The sequence below is a fragment of the Nyctibius grandis genome, chromosome 3 (genome assembly GCF_013368605.1).
Source record: "Nyctibius grandis isolate bNycGra1 chromosome 3, bNycGra1.pri, whole genome shotgun sequence".
NCBI classification, from domain to species: domain Eukaryota; kingdom Metazoa; phylum Chordata; class Aves; order Nyctibiiformes; family Nyctibiidae; genus Nyctibius; species Nyctibius grandis.
The window spans coordinates 11,334,799-11,352,555 of record NC_090660.1 but is presented as its reverse complement, the minus strand read 5'-3'; the positions used below and the strand labels follow the sequence as shown (position 1 = coordinate 11,352,555).

General features: G+C 40.2%; 1 protein-coding gene across 2 annotated transcripts in view; it reads right to left on the bottom strand.

Moving 5' to 3' along the window:
- Positions 1–4,762: 4,762 nt before the first annotated feature.
- The window catches only part of CAP2 (cyclase associated actin cytoskeleton regulatory protein 2), a 69,288-nt gene continuing 56,293 nt past the window's right edge, over positions 4,763–17,757 (bottom strand). For both annotated transcript variants that reach the window (XM_068397247.1, XM_068397248.1), the window contains 6 exons: positions 13,375–13,567; positions 12,328–12,503; positions 10,971–11,094; positions 10,676–10,758; positions 7,878–8,018; positions 4,763–6,327 (listed from right to left, as the gene is read on the bottom strand). In XM_068397247.1, coding sequence (XP_068253348.1) covers positions 6,244–6,327; positions 7,878–8,018; positions 10,676–10,758; positions 10,971–11,094; positions 12,328–12,503; positions 13,375–13,567 — 801 coding nt within the window. In that variant the 3' untranslated portion in view covers positions 4,763–6,243. The remainder of the gene's footprint in view (positions 6,328–7,877; positions 8,019–10,675; positions 10,759–10,970; positions 11,095–12,327; positions 12,504–13,374; positions 13,568–17,757) is intronic.

The following is a 17,757-nucleotide window of genomic DNA, read 5'->3' as shown; positions in this document are numbered from 1 at the left end:
CTTGCCAGTGGTGGGGAACTCACAGCTTAGGCTTTTGATGACAAAGGGTCTTGTTTCCTTGCAGTGTCAGATTGTCACATATGTTATGGGAGCACTTATAATCTTCTGCAGCACCAATTTCTTCCTACTTTACTTTCTCTTGTGAGCAGAGTCAGAAAGGGAGGTAATCTAGGAACTAGGGGTTTGGAGGAGAAGAATCTTTGGTGGTCAGGGGTGATCAGGTAGGGTTCCTGGCATGCAGCAAGACTTAGGGAAGCAGGGTTAAGCCTAGAAGATCACCGCTGCGTTTTGGGTGGTGGAGTAGAGAGCGTTCTCTGTTCTTCTACAAAAATTTGGCATCCAAAAAGATTTTTCAGGATTATTTCAGCCATAAAGAGGGAGCAGGTTCTTGTTTTCTGCTAGTCAGAATGTTCCTTGGGGAGTGTTATTTATGCTTTTTATCTAATGACTGTTTCATATGTCAGCGGCCTGTTTATAGGCACCTTCTGAGGGCAGTAGCTACTGCTAGGCAATATTTTTGGAGGTTGTAGCGAGGTGGGTGTTAGTCTCTTCTCCCAAGTAACAAATGATAGGACAAGAGGAAATGGCCTCAAGTTGTGCCAGGGGAGGTTTGGATTGGATATCAGGAAAAATTTCTTCACCGAAAATGTTATCAGGCACTGGAACAGGCTGCCCAGGGAAGTGGTTGAGTCGCCATCCCCGGAGGTATTTAAAAGACATGTAGACGTGGTGCTTAGAGACGTGGTTTAGTGGTTAATGGTAGTACTAGGTTAGGGGTTGTACTCGATCTTAAAGGTCCTTTCCAACCAAAACAATTCTATGATTCTACGATTCACAGCAGTGGGCCAGACTACCTCCAGCAGGGGAACTGAATCTTGTCCTTGATAACTGCTCTGCTTGCTAGCATATCATGTAATCGAGTAAACATTACCTCCATTTGTCTATGAAAAAAGTGGCAGCTGCTTCCACATTTTAGGGGGAGCCCAGGCAGATAGCTGGTTGTGAGAGTGCGCTAAGGGTGCACACTGAGTTGAGCCCCTGAAGGATTTCAGATGGACAGATCCTGATCTCTGGGAAAGAAATGTGATGCACAGGTTTATGAACATGCATATAGTACAGTAACATTGAGGGAACTCATGCAGATCCAGACACATTGAGGACTCAGAAAATAGTAACAAGAATAGTTTGTCTGGATAATAACTATGGCTCTGGGAAGCCTCAGCAAGTGCCTCATTCCCTGTGACACTGGGAAGGTTTCTGGTTTTCAAATGCAGACTTGAAATGACTTACCCCCTTATCTTCAATAGCTCTGTTAAATATTACTTTTCAGTTCAATTAGGTTTTTTTTTTTTTTTAAAATGTGCTTTTCATTGGAGATTGTCTTCGTTTAGCCCATACCCAGGGTTAAACAATAGCAGTTTTTCTCTCACCCAACATCCCTTCCCCAAATGAGGAAGGGAATTGGGAAAAGGAGGGAGACTTGTAGGCTGAAGTTAACCAGATTTAATGAAATGAAGAAATCAATATAAATGACAACACAAAACAGACAAAAGTATACTCACCCACAGAGCACTGGCAGATTGCTCCAGCAATCACAATAAGAAAGAAAGAAAAGGAAGAAGAGTTAAGAAGAGGCCCCCCTCTCCCCAGCAAACCCTCTCTTTTATAGTGAGCTTGTTGTCAATGACACAGCACACACCTGTGGGCCAGCCTGGGTCAGCTGCCCTGGCTTTAATTGCTGAGGGCCCTGATCACCACGGCTGGCCATGGACTGGAACCAAGCCCCAGTGAAACCAGGGCAGAGATGGGCTTCGCAGCGTTTCAAGAACCAAACGATCGAATTAACCATCGGTAACGAGTAGTTGGTTTCTTTCTCCCTCCTCGTTCATCCCCACGACACCTTCTCCCTTTACCGAGGTGATAATTTCGACACCGCAGTATCTTTCACCGCGGTCACAGCGGCGTTCGGAGGGCGGCCCCGGCTGCCTGCTGCCACCTGGCGGACACGTGCCGTCAGCGCCCCGCGGCGGCGCAGCCCCACCGGCTCTTAGTGACCGATACTGTAAATAACGGAGCGAGCGTCACCGAGCCGGGGAAGGGCTGGGGCTGGCAGGGACCTCTGGAGGTCACCTGGTCCTACCCCCCTGCTCAAGCAGGGCCGCCTGCAGCCGGTTACCCAGGACTGTTCCAGACGGCTTTTGAGTGTTTCCAGGAGGGAGATTGCACCGCCTCTCTGCACAACCTGTGTCAGTGCTCGGACACCCTCACAGTGAAAAAGTGTTTCCTGATGTTCAGAGGGAACCTCCTGTGTTTCAGTTTGTGCCCATAGTCCCTGATCCTGTCACTGGGCATCACTGACAAGAGCCTGGCTCTGTCCTCTTTGCACTTTCTGTTCAGGTATTTATAGACATTAACACATCTCCCCTGAGCCCTCTCTTCTCCAGGCTGAACAGCCCCAGCTCTCTCAGGCTTTCCTTCTGGAAGAGTTGCTTCAGTCCCCTCATCATCTTCATGGCCCTTCGCTGGTCTCTCTCCAGTATGTCCATATCTCTCCTGTACTGGGGAGCCCAGCACTGGACACAGCACTCCAGGTGTGGCCTCACCAGTGCTGAGCAGAGGGGAAGGATCACCTCCTTCCACCCACTGGCAATGCTCCTCCTTATGCAGCCCATGATACCATCAGCCTTCTTTGCTGCAGGGGCACATCACTGGCTCATGTTCAATGTGGTGTCCACCAGGACCCCCAGGTCCTTTTCTGCCAAGCTGCTTTCCAGCTGGGGAGCCCTCGGCATGCACTGGTGCATGGGGTGGTAGTACCCCAGGTGCAGGACTTTGCAGTTCCCTTTGTAGAACTTCATGAAGTACTTGTACAGAGTACTTCATGAGTACTTTTACAGAGGTTCTATTCAAGAAAGTATGAGATCCATTGAAGCTTTTCATAGGAAAAAGCATTTTACATTTGGACACTTAGTAAAAAATCTCCTTCTCTTTTACATGTATTTTACTGGCTGATTCACAGCATCTATATTGGTGAATATTTGACCTATGCAGCTTTATACAAATGAACTGGCTAATTACACCGTACACATTGTTCCATATCAATATATGCACCAGATGCACTGTTTTCTGTTTTGAGAGTTGCACTGATTTAGAGCATAACCACAATTTTAGTGCAGTGTAGAGCTGAAATCAAGGGGCATGTCTTGTGTGATAGCATGCAGTAAAAAGAAATCATCAATAGGACCTTGGCGATGCTCAGCATTTAGCAGTTCATTCCTTGCTGAAGTCAACCATTAAACACAGATCAAACTTGCTGCTGAAGACTTGGTGGACACAAGTGGACAACCATTGATCATGGTTGGGATGACTCATCAAATTGTCATTTTGCTGCTTGTCGACTGTTTCTATCTCAAGATATACTTGATTTTTCAGAAAATGAGGTTTTAACCTTTAATTGTACACAAACTCATGTAGGGTAGAATCAGAACCTTGGATTTATTTTGTTTATTTAGCACTCCTTTATATTTCTGAAGTTAAAGAAATGTTGCGGGGAAAAGAACAGTCCAACCTACTCAAGATGTATGACAAGTATTTTTTATGAGGACCAGAACTGACAAAAGCTGGTTATAGGGTATTTTGGCATGTGGCTAAGAGTACTGGATAAAAGCTGTTTGCATATTTAAAAAGTCTCTCTCCTGTTCTATTTTTCTGGTGTCCAATAACGCATGGACTGCGTTAGCCTTTTCTCCAGTTGAAGCAATTACCTTGGGCCTGTCCATGCAAGGCCTTCTTCCTTATCTTTTAAACCTCTGCCCTCTGACAAAGTTCTCAGGTGTGTTCAGGCTGTCAGGCACACACTGTTACTGCGTAAGACTTCTTCCTGTTAAGAAACCAGTCAAAAAAATGTACTTGGGTCTTGCATGTTGCAGGAACATGAGTGTTAGGAAGAAGGTCTGGCCACAAGGCAGTTTGCTTTCAAACTTTTAAAGAAGAATCAGACCAGCCTTCACACAGCTTGTTTTTGAGGGGGGAGTTAAACCCCTAGGAGGAACTAAAACGATTTGCTCATGTAGTGATTCAGAGCTGCCCTGCTGCTTTCTGTTTGTCATCAAGCATTTGATACTTGTTTTCTATCATACCTCCAAAGGATTAAGTGGCTTCCTGTTGCTGCATACTGATTTGATCCCTGTGTGATGTTGGATGAAAGCAAGAGTCTATTTCAGGTCAGAATGCTCCAGAATGAGATTATTTTATGGAACAAATTATGATTATGATTTAAGGATTAAACAATCCTTCAACAATCCTTTTACCATGACAAGTACGCGATGCCCATTTTTCAGATATGAAGCACATCCAAGTGAAATATGGAGCGGACCACTTGTGCTTTGTTAACGCAGGAGGGACACATCCAAAGCCACATAGGGAAACAATGGGAAAAGCTACAAATAGAAGGCAAACCTTATAAACTTGCACCAGGTCATGATCATCTCCCTAGACATAATCTCTGGAAGACACAGAGTGAGAATCATGAAAAGCTCAATTCTCTGGCTGTCACCGAAGTTATATGCAAGAAACTTCAGGTTTATCTGCTAGCATGCAGAATACCCACTGTTCACTGTGAGGTGGGTTATGGCAGCAAAAGTGATAATATTTAATGAAATGGGAGGAGGAGCTACTTTTTCTCAACCAAGCTTTTGAAACAGCATTTCAGAAGGAGAAACCATAGAGGGCAAACACTGCAATGGAGCAAGATCTGAACAACTTTGTATTTAAACAAGTACATTTTCCTTTTTATTTCATAAGAAGTTTACTGTTGAAAAAATGGTATGTATTAAAGCAAACACATTATACACATAGATTAAACATCAGAGAGCAAAACCTTACGGAATGAGCACTACTGGTTGTATTGTATAGGGTTTACAATCAGAGATATACTTAAAACCTCTCAAGAATTAATGTACTTTCAAGGTAAATTAGGCACAAAATTTAGCTTGTAACTAGCTCTGCAAGCATCTCACTGTGATTTCACTGTTATAAAGTATTACAAGTGATCAAAAACATAAGCTGACTTTTTAAATTTAAATTTTATTTGTACTATGTGCTGAAACAGTACAAATGTATACAACACTGCACCTTCGTTAAAAAAGCATGTACAATAGGGACTAAAAAGGAGAATCAGAGGGCTAAACAGGAAATTACCCCTTTATTGGGGCTCAGAATTAGTATGACATAAATCTATGGCTTTGTTTTGTGGACATATTTTAAATTGAAGAACTCCTACAAATGTGGGGAAGAAACAGGAAGATATTTTTAATGAATATGAGCTACAATAGCAATATTTTAAAGGAGCGTTATTAGTAAGGAAACTAGCTGGTATCTGACATACACGCCTCCCTCATGTTTGTGAATAGGATGCAAGATACAATGTGAAATTTTAAAGAATGAGAGATTGTCTCACAAAAAAAAAAAAGAAACCCAAGGAGCAAGAAAACCTTCAACTGATTTGCTGCAAAGTTTTAGCTTAGATGAGGCTTTAGCTTAGAAAGAATTACTAATTTGCAAGAAATGAGAGGGCAACAGCACGTCTGTGGACCATAATAAAATCTCACCTCACAGAAAACACAGGGATCTTCTAAATATACATATTAGGAAAGTGTTCGATTAAAATACCATATTTTTTTTATCGTCTGTTAGCAAAATGTATTGCTGAAAGTTGTCCTTTTTTGCTCGTTTAAAACAAACCCCATTATGATTGCCACAGGACTACAAGGAACGGCATACATTCTAGGGGTACATTTTTACTGCATCATACAGGAATTGCTTAATAGGTAAAAATAAACATCTTCAAGTCTTGATGCTGTTTTTGATTAGCAGAAACATAAAAAGGAATGCACTGAAGCAAGATGATAACAAAGTATATCATGCAGTATTTTGGCTTAATGTATACCGTATTTCAAACCATTGATGTGACTGGAGGGTGGGGGTTTTAATCCATTACATTCACGTGACATCGTTTAGAATTAAAATTGTACATGGAGGCAAACTGTGTGGAAACGTGAAAAATACTGAGATGCCTGGCAAAAGCGTGCCAGATGTGTTATTGTTTCTAGCATGCAGAGCTAATGCTCGAAGGCCTATCACAGCAGTATCAACTACTGCTACTTCTAGTTCTTTACATTACTGCGTTGTGTATGCTGTCTGTGGTCTGGTCACGGTCAGCAAGTGCTGTATGGTGTTAGGAAGTTAACCCACAATCTCTGCAGGTTCAGTGACCAGCTTAGATCCATCCCATGCTGTCTTGAACTGTTCAGGAACCGGAAATTCTTTCTGGTAAGAAACAAAAGCAACAATGATGGTTAAATAAACAGCGGATACCTCATGAAAACTGGTGGAATACTATTAGTGCTACATGACTGAGAAAGCATTGATAGCTCAGACATGCCAGGATTAGAGAGAAGCCTTCTTCATTACCCTAGGAAGCTATTTTACAATGCCACACAGGAAAAAGCCTTATTGCTACCCAGTTTCAAATAGCCTTGGTATGGTACTACTTTGCAATAATCCCTCTCACACCATTATTTGGAACAACTAAGTAAATAAGCCTCATGTCACAAATGACTTTAGATTCCATCAGTGTCTGGGTTGGAAGACAGCAGAAAGGATTTAGATGTGGAGATTTAGCGAGGAGGCTAATTTTCAGGATGAAAGCTATATTATAATGTGGAAGAATAAAATTTTAAAAAGCCTATCATTTTAAGCATGATGATACACTTCAAAAGACTCAGCATCCCTTGTCGGGTACACAAAATGAAACAGAACATCAAAGAAAGTCTCCTTCTATTCGGTATATTCAGTGAAAGGATGGGAGGTATGGTTGGTGTTTCTCTGTTCCCAGTAAACAAAAAAAGATATGAAGAGTTTTTTCATTCAGACCTTAAATAGGTGTTTTGCTAGCCAGTAATTTCAGATGATGCAGTGATCTGAGGTGAGACTGATTAAAAAGACCTTTTTTTTTTTTAAGAAATAGGTGACTATGCACCCACTGAAAATCATTCCCTTTTTAGTTATCTGAAGCTGGGCATCCAGCAGTCACTTTTGGAAATGCGGAGCATGAGAATTCTCTTGTTACATATTTTCTTTTATAAAGCCTAAACCTCTCTACCATACAAAATTCCAGCCCAAAAGATTAATGGGACATTTAAGTTCTGTCTATGGCCATTGAGTGCAATTTCAACACTGCTCTGTTGAGGAAACTAGGAAACTATTACGAGTATGCTTTGCCTGCATGATCCCTTGCTAGTGTGTGTTAAGTGACAGAGCATGACTTTACTAGAAATGCTGGTGGGCATAGTATGAAAATCTTAGCAGAAAGAAAAGGAGCCAGGAAAATGCACATGTTTAAGTGGCTTTTAAGGACATATGTTGAAAATACTAGAAAGTGCTACAGATGCTACCCATGTATCAACAGCTTTAGAAAAAACAAGTATATTATACTGTATTATTTCATATATAGTAGTATTATCTTAGTTTTAGCATCATCATCTTCAGGCTTGAGTGCTCTTGTGCAAAGTGTGTTTCTTTAGGAGATTATGTTTAGAAATCAAAAAAGGAAACTAAATGGGCAGGAGATGAAGCCATTATCTATCAAAATGGAAAGAAATAACTGGTCTTTGAAATGATTTTGTGCCCCAGAAAATAAGGAGTGCTTCCTGCACTGACAGCTGGGATATCAGTACATAGAAATTCAATTATTTTGGATCATTTTTCGGTGACATAATATGTGTGGTATGTTAGTTTCTTTCCTAGCTGTTTAAACGGTATTAACTACCAGGACTAGCGGGGAAGGGGGAGGAAAGCTTTAAAAATATCTCACTCACATAATCACCATCCTGGGGGATGAGGATGTTCATCTCGGATGACTTGGCACTCACAATCTCACAATCTAATGATTCCTCACTGAGGTAGATGTGGCAGCCTTCTGTTTTGTTAATTGAAATGGTTGGCACTTTCCCCATCACCTGCAAAATTAAATCTACTTAATATCAAACCTTAAAATGCACACAAAGATACTGTTAATAAAATCCTCATTGCCTGCCAGGTCTAATTTTGGCCACCAACATCTGATCTGTGTGTCAGCTGCCTGCATGATGCTTGTATTTGATTTGTTAGACACTCCAAAAATTCTTGGTGGTGGTAGCAAAGATCTATACACAACTGCAAACTTATACAGCAAGCTTTTAATATAGAGTCTGATGAAAGTGCTTCCCTGATTCTCTCTAATTTCAGTGACACTTTTGTGCTGATATTTAGGTGGTGTTCGCCTTGTTCATCAGCGAGAACTGTTTAAGAAATCAAACACGTCAACTCCAACCCAGTAAGGGCAAATGAAAGATCCCAGCGTACAGTACTACTCAACAAGTGTTTTGTAATACATTCGGAAGACTTCAAGGCTCATCCAGGTTTTACAGCATACAATAGGAAAGGGGTTTTATCCCCTTCAGGCAAGCTACAGTTCTAAAAAAGTACTGAGATCAATTTAATTAAATCTCTAAAGGTATTTATGTCACTTGAAAAGCGAGCACAAGATTTACTTGGGGAGAAAGGGAAATCTTCTCTTGTTTACAATTCTACAGATTAAAAGATTTCTTCATGGCTAACTGGCTGACTCGCTGGTTGTCAGTAAAAATTCCTCCTCCTGCTGCCCTCTCTAGCAGGGACAGCAATATACTCTGGACAATGCATCAAAAGGGCAGAGGTTATTCTGAGCCATAAAACAGTAACAGCACATGACAGATATGTAGTTGTTAATGAAAGAGTGTCTCCCATCATTCAAGTTAAGAATATATTTTCAGCTTCAGTTCCTTAAATGTGACAACAAATGAAAAACAAGTCTGTCTGCCCTCTTGCATCCCACTCTGATCCTGAAGTCTGATCTGTGTAGTGATCAATGCATCTTAAACTGATCTTTCTTTTCTTTAATGGGTTCTCATGCAATAGAGAACAAAAGCAGGGTGTGTTTAATAAATTTGGCAAACATCTGGCAAGAAAAAAACCCCACTGGAAGGAAGGAGAGCCAAGCAATATGGCACTGAAGTAACTATTTATAGCAAAATCTGCAGGATGGATTTACTGACATTGTTCCATTAACATATCATGTATTTGCAAATTATAAGCTCAGTTCTTCAAAATACTGAGAAAATTGAGGTGCTCAGCCCTTGGCATACTCAAACCCTGCAGAGGCTGCCTGATTCAAGCAGCATATAGCATATAGCCAGACTCCACCTTCCTAAGTGAAGCTCCACTCTGCTCCATGGCATAGAAGCCTTATGCAATATTCGTAGAATGTTCTTAATCAAAAGAATTTTGATTCTTAGAAAATATATTTCCCCTTTATTTGAGAATTAACAAGCTGTGGATTCGCTGTTCATTACATATGAATTTTTCAGCTTTCATGAATAGTTCTAGAGGTAATGATAAAAATGATCTAGTTATTTAAAAAAACACTCAAATAAATGCCTGGGATCTTTTTCTTTAACTGACTGCCTCTGCCATAAGAAGACACATAGTGATCATGAATAAAACTGCTTGTTACAGTTCAGAAGGTGATGCACAGCTGGAAGCAATGTCAGTCACTTGCATAAGGTTCGAAATATAAAAAACCATCTTGCTGTTATTCCCTGTGGTGGCTGTGACCAGTATTTCTGAAGCATGGAGCAGAGCTGTCTACATTTAATGTCATACAGCAGGCACAGCCTTTTAAGCAAAAGACCTCGCCTTGCTTCAAGATTGACAGTTTGGTATAATTTAATTAAGATTTCATTTCTTTTTTGCTTAAAATAATACATCCTAAAGTCCTTTCTTGAGACTAGGTCATGTATGTCGGACCCAACTGAGTACCAGACCAGGCATAGTTAGACCTCTTTGGAATGGGATGCGTGAAGTGCTGTAAATGTCAGGCAGAATGTCTAGATTTTTAAAGGGGCACGTATCCCCAGTAGAGTGGGCAATATATACATTTAAAAAACATCTATTTTCTTTTCATGAGAACCACAAGGAAGGTGATCTCTGATGAAGATTTGCTTACTGGTTATCAAAACCAAAACCAGTAGCAGCTCATAGCCCATTTGTAGGCAAGTGACCACATTCCTTACTCATGTAATGTGTCATGTTGATGGCAGGGGAGATTTTTGAAATCCCGGCATCTACTTTATGTCATTTAGTTGTCCTTTGACAGTCTATTTGAACATTTCCATTAAGAGAATAAGAAGAAAAGAAGTAACCATCTTCTGGGCTTAGAAATACATTAGCTAACTGCCAGAATTTGTTCCATAAGCACTGCTGAACTTTCAAGTGCTAGGAGCTGTTTACCCTGAAAGCAAGAAAATTAGGGCCAGAGTAATAGTTCTTAACAGTGTACAGATCTCTCAGCTTCACTGAACCAGAAGGGACTGGGCTAAGTGAGGTTTGTTCAGTGATGCTCAATAGTTTTCATAGGCATTTTCTAAATACATCAGCAGAATTTAGTGTGTATAAAGATACATTCAGATGCATCAATCTCTTATTTTTGTTGTGCTCCTTCGAGTTTTTTAAATCTCTTGTAGCTACACCTTGGGCTTTTTTTTCCCCTGCTTGTTCTCTGTCTGTTTCTATCTTTGTTTCTCAAACAGATATTTACCTGAATTTGAATATCCCTGGAATTGATCACTTCCACGATTCCCACAACGTTGTCAAACACAAGGCCAAACTTTTTACAGTTGTCTAAAATAAAAGCAATCATAAATAAGGCAGGCAAGATAAAAGCAAACATATGCACACCTGCTATATTAACTACAAAAATTCCCAGTCTTGCACTGCATAGCTGAGCGGCTTTACTCACGTGATCAATCCATTAAAGGGAATGGAATGATTTAGAACCATAAGTCAGTTTTTCCAAGACTGGCATTTAAAGCCCAGCTGAGCTATCCACTCACCAATAGTAATTGAATTGATTTTTCCTTTTATCTGAAGAGTAGATTTGTTACAATTAAAAATGTAGGCCACTTGCTTGAGTTCAGTGTCGTTAATGACCAGGTCATTCTTATCCTCTTGATATTCCTGTTTCAAAAGAAAGTTTATTTAATTGGTTGTCTTTAACTAGTTAACAGTCAGACAGAGTTTAGCACAACTTATCCTCGAGTCATTGCATCTTCAGTTACAACAGGGCAACATCCTTCCTGTGGCTTAAAAATCTAATCTGCTTGCTAATCGGATATTTCACCTAATTCACCCTTAGATGACACATGTATATTTTAGAGCTACAGAACTGAAGAACTTAGCATAGACCATGACAAAACCCTTTGATTTTGTAGCAAAGATGATACACTCACAATGATTTAAAAATGCACTTACAAAACTGTTGCTTGGCTCCTCTCCAATTTATGCCAGCACCGTGAGGAACAGAGCAAGTTTTTGTTCCTCCAAATGTTAGCTAATGGTGTACACAGTGTGTTAGGAACAGGTGCAGGCGTTACCATATACAATAAGGAGTAACAGGTGAAGCAATTTCCTTTCATTATGAAGCGTGAAAGGACACTTACACTCCATGGATGTCAAGGGAAGACTAGGGATCCACAAGGAAAGTTCCAGGTACTCTAACCCTAAGGCAACATAACACAGGCAAACTGTGGCTGCACCTTGTGCAAACTCAACTCCACGGTAATGACTGTGTATGTAACCTTCTGCATGGCTAAATTGCATATTGTTTCCTCCCTCTGTTAACCAACACAGTCACTCATATATTCTTTGGTATATGCCTACATAAATTAAATCCCCAAATTTAAATAAATATATCTTTTCCATCTGTAGGTTGAGCAACAGGAAAACACTTCTCTACTTTTAAGCATGGGAGACATGCTTGCATGGAATGGGTGATGAAAAAATAAATGTATAATTCGATTGATTAACAAAGCTGGAGAAAGTGTTCTGTGATAATGCTGTTATCTCTCACTTGCACAAATGGCCTGCAAGAAGGGATTTTAACTGGAGTTCTCCACTGGACTTGTTTCTGGGGGATTGCCTGATTTTGCAAGGAATTCATATGTTGGTTCTGACGTTCTCCGGTTCAGATGAATTAGTATATGATTCTCAGAGATAAATGAATTAACTTTAGATGCTACAGAATAGTAACAGCTAAACTGCAGCAAGGCAGAGCAATGCAAGACTCAGCCCATTTTAGTTGCGACTTTGATTTGCTGCATCTTGATCATGGACAGCCTTTTGCAAGACATTTCGTGCTCAGCCTGGTTTGTAATGTGCAGGGTGCAGTTCAGAGGTGTGACTGGAACTCACCACTCTCCACTTCTTTCCCTCTAGCTCCAAGACAGGGGCATGGCTCTGCTGCGGGGAATTCTTGGGAGAGGTTGGACTTGAAGTATGGCTTTTTGTCGGAGAACGAACAGATGGACATTGGGCACGTAGGCTGGGGTTCTTGTGAGTCTTCTGGTCGTCAGAGACATGTCGAAGCCCTTAAAAAAAAAAGGGGTGTTTATAAAAGAGAGTCTCTTTTCCAGTACTGAGAGTGTTCATATTTAAGCAGGAATGGTTCGTTTGTAATTGTGTTAAATTATTCTGTGAATTTACATTTTTTATTTCCTCAAGGTTTCCCTGGGTAACCACCTAAAGTGTAACTGCCTACATATTTTTAGCAGTTCATATAAAACCTCTTTTACTGTGAATGGGCTATCTTAGTATCTTTAACAGGAAATGCCACAATGTCTTCTAGTCCCTCTGTCTGTAGCGAGCTCTGAGAGCTTGTTATATCATATTTTTTCATCCATAAAAATTAGATTCTTTTTCTAATTTATGACAATATTTGACCTATCCCTGCAGCATTAAAGGCAGGTATATAAATAATATGTATTTAAACTCATAGCCATCTACTTTGATTCCAACTGTCCAGTATTAATACAAAAAGCTTTATTATTGTACTCCACACCGATCTGTGAGCCATACCTTTTCACCTAACATAATACATTTTGACACAGATTGGTACACTGAATTGAATCAGAAAGGGGGATAAATTTTTATTGCAATTGCAACTTAGAGGTTCACCAGCTACTCGGGATTAAGATGTCCAGCTTGGCTGCCTCAGAATTAAAAGGATGATACATCTAAACAGATGGTGTGAATTTCAGGTATGCTGAACATATTTGGGTGCTGTTGCTTCTAAAGGAGGTTTTGGTAAGCAGTCTCATCCGTCAGACTCACTGCAAGCCTCAGAACAATCTGAGTTGCTTAAATGTAACTTAAAAATGCAGTGGAAGTTAAGTTAATACATGTAGCAGCTGTTGATGTAGTTTGACTCATGGGCCAAAATTTGATTTCTTTTCTCCTGACCTTTGGTAATTGCCTCTCCCTGGTTAAGCTGTGCAAATAGGGCTGAGCGAGATGCGGTTCCTTCATCCTTTACGGCTTCTGTATCAAAGACAGGGGGAGGTCCAGGTGGTGGCGGTGGTGGTGGCGGTGGTGGGGAGAGGCATGACCCGCTTGTTAGAACAGATCGCATAGACATGGATGATGCAACAGGACCCTGTTTGAGATAGATGGAAATTATTTTACATACAGTGTTTCAAGGAACATCGTATTTTGATAACTTTTATTTATTAACATCCCTGACTGCTGTGAGTTTGAGTGACTCTAGGCAGCCACAGGCTCAGAAGAATTTCTGGCGCCATAACTGAACGTAATACTCTGAATTTTTCCCTGCATCAAAGCAGGCAGGGCTGGAAAGACTGACAGTCCATACCACTACCTCACTGCAGAACTACTCCACCTAAAATATTTCTATCAAATGCTCGACAATACTGCTGCTGAAAATCTTTAATAGTAGATTCTATAATTTATTCCAGTGTTTACTTACATAAAAGGGAAAATGCCTCCTTTTTTCAGATGCCAAATTCAGTTAGCCATATATTGGTGGGCATTCAGAAACAGAAAATTATTTGATCTAGCACAAATAACTGAGAGGGTCATGAACTGTCAGTTATACACATGCAACATGCTAAATTGTATGCAAGATGTAAAATGCTATTCTTCAGACTGTTCAACATTCAGATTACAGCAGAATGTAAAATTATGGTGATTCAAGTCTCTTATTTCTGCAAATCAGTATTTGAGATTTTTAGTTCGATTTCTCCAATTCTTTTTTCTTTTTTCAATTGTAGGAGATCACAGCACACAAGTTACGACTGAGGGTGGCCTTGGTAAAGTAAGTAATCCAGTCTTTCTCTCAGTTTGCATAATCAAAAGTACATGGTTTGGTCTGAATTATAATGCTTACATAGACTATTATCAAACAGACAGAAAATAGTAATAATGATCTGATTAATATTTTATGCATCTTAATAATAGATGTTAGAATCTGAGAAACTGAGAATGACTTTTTCTGTCTTGCCACTGAGTGTCACTCTGATCCCACCTCTCTGCAACAGAGACTGTTCTAAAAGAACCGTTGTGAAAATTAGATTGGTTCTGATGAATTCAGCTAGCTATACAGACACTGTGCATTGCACCAGTGCGCATTCATTAGGTGGGCAGACACAATGGTAAAACGACAGACACTTGCTGAGTCACAGCACCTCTAATTGGCTACCTCTGTTAAGAGATACAGGTTGTTAAAAATGCATCCCTGGTAATCAATACTGAAAATAGACATTGCTTAGCTGGACTCAGAGGATATTTTTAACCACTTATAATGCCACCCCTTTCTGCTTTCCACTAAACTGAAACAGCAAAGTATCCATCTGGTTCCTGCATCTCACATGACTGAAAACTGTAGCTATTTTTTAAAAAGTAAACTTGTTCTGGCCTGTAATCCCAAACTGATAACGAGAAAGGGGCTGAGGTGCACATGCTCTTTTTTTTTTTTCACTCTTCAGACATACTTTTTTTAAAAAAAAGAAGCCTGGCACATTTAAGTAAGTGCATTCAAACCTCTTAGTCATTATGACCCTAATTAGAGTAGTGTGGAAAGGTAATATTAGTTAACCTCTTAATGTATACCCTCTATTGGCACATGCGTCTTCAGCGTATAAGTGCTGTTGCATTTGAAGGAGCTGTTTACGGAATATGTTAGTGATGAATATGTATTGTCACATTAGTGACATTAAAATTGCATTGCACAAAAAAGACTGGTTGAATTCCCGGTACTCAGGTGAGTAATGAAACTGATGTAGTGGTACAGATTGATTGTTTCTGAAAGGATCCAAGATCTCCTAAAGGAATGAGCTCTTTTCTATGCCATTAAATCTTTTTGATAAAATGTAAACAAATGAGAAGAATCACCTTTTGGAATTGCTTGTAATTTATTGTCAAGATATACTGGAGCTGATGTGGACTGCTTTTAGAGACATTTCATTGTTGCATGGATACATTTGACTCGGAGCGTTTCTGCTTACATACTTAGTAGTTATAGGTCACTGTTTTAGGCTGGGGACAACTTCTTCACTAGGCCCTCAATTTACATTGCCTGTCTTCCTGCCTCTGCTAATGCCAGTGATGTTACATGCAGGAGAGTCAGCACAACTGTGAATTATTATAATAAAAAAAATGAGTGTAACTGGATTTAGTGGCACAATCAGTTGTTGCTGCCTGAGGTGCAATAGAGATCTTCCCTATCTGTTGCCTGCAACCATAGCAACTGAATCCACTGTATCCTGGTTATCTAGAATTATGAACATTGCATTTGCAGGGCTTTTAAAAATACTCAGATACCCAGAAATGGCACTGACCGTTCACAGTGCAGGGTGAACATGCAGCTATGAATTATGTATGCTTTATGGAAGGAAATTCATAGTAGTAGTGGTAGGAGTTAATAACTTGCAGTTTGAGATAAAATTTTGGCTTCTCAAATTCGAAATTGACATCTGATTTCCCAAACATACCTTATTGTTTCCACCTGCATAAATACAGTGCTGTGATTTTCCAGAAACTTGTGTGTGAAAGACTCACATGTTCATTTGGAATTAACGCCAATTAAATTCTGCAAAGGCTGCAAAGATGCACTAGAGAAAAAAAAGATGTAGAAGTTATCTGGGTATTCTGCATACAACATAGACTGGAGGGTCACTCTGCCAGTCTCTTTGCTTAAAGAGTCAAACTCAAGGCCATCACAGATCATGAAGGAGACTCCAGGCTCAAATGATGCTGCTGAGCAGTGTATCAATCAAAGGCAGTTTCCCAAAGGGCAACAGAAGTATGGGAATGTCTATGCAACCAAGGCAGAAGCAAAACTCAGAGGAATTTTATCTGTGGAAGTGGATGATCTCTCTCCCAAAACTGAAAGAACTATCTTGTGAAAGTACAGACAAAAAGGAAGGATTTTAAATACAACAATCAAATTTGGACATGGTTTTGTAAGACTGGAGAATGTCTTATGTACTTTTCAGGAAAGAGCAGAGGTAGGAAAGGATCTAGGAAATGAGGAGCATCTTTCCCTTCTAGAGCAGTGCTGATGAAAAGACAAGTCTAGTCAAAAATCTCAGTCCTTGACCTGAGGAGTGAAGACATTCTGGTCCTTTGCATGGGTTTCAAGAGTAGGAAAAAAAAATTATCCCTTTCACTCATGCTGCCCATCTGCCTCCTCTTTTCTTTACAAGCCTGGTCCCTCCACCAAAGTCAGTGGCTGTCTCCACTGAGCTCAAAAGATTATGAGTTAGATCTAATTAAGAACACAGGAGCTGTCACAAGGTCTCGGAAGGCACCTGGGGTTCAGTCACCCTTCCCACTTTTCCTCTTAATTTTGTGCAGTCACAGAAACAAGAGATGAGCTGAACCTTTGTTGTTATGTTTTCTCCTGCATGACAAATTCTTGTCTAGTTTATGACCCGAGTTACAGCTACACAAGCTAACAGAGCATCATGATACTTTCAATTATGTCTGAACATGTATGGTCATTCCGGAAACTGCAAACAATTTCAGTCATAAATTAGGCCAGGCAAAAGTTGAAGGACAAATCAAAGGAAAAAAGGTCACTAAAGTACAGGGAGGGACTAACTGCTCCACTGTAGATCAACTGTCTTACAGCATGGACACATCCAGTAGGACAATTCCCCGTTGAAATAGAAGAGCATGGAAAAGACAGACAACTCTCACTAATGAGGAGGCTTATGGAGACTTGCTATAAAGAGGGGTTCAGTCTCACCCTGGCTTTTGTCTTCTTTTCTTTGCCATTTTGATTTACCTGACTGGAATCAAACAATCATTCAAGTAAGGTGGAATTCTTTGTGGGAAGTATGGCTCAGGGAAACTCTAATGAGGGGACAGAAAACATGAAAGTGAACTGGAAATGCAGAAAACACATTGCACTTCTTGCATTCCCCTCATGCCAGGAAGACAGGACCTGTGCTGCACTCAAACACGCTGATGCAAAGGACAGTTTTAAAATCAGCCTAGTGAAGTGGTTCAAGGAACTTTCTGTTTTGATTAGTTTTGACCTCCAAGTTACCAACCTAAGTCACTGGCAATTGCTTTGATTTCCTTAGTCACCCTTCCAAGGCTACTTAGACCCTCAGGCTGTAGAATATTTCTGAACCAGACTCTTCAGCTCTTCTGGTATCTGGCAATACTTGTGTATAGTGCTATCCAATTTCAACTAAAGTGCCCTTCACAAAGTCCATTCACTTCTGTTTTGTATAGGGTGGTGTTTGTGAGAGCGGACGGGAATAAAATAGCATGTTATATGCCTGCAAAAGTTCATCTATCCTAAAGCAGCAGGTGCTT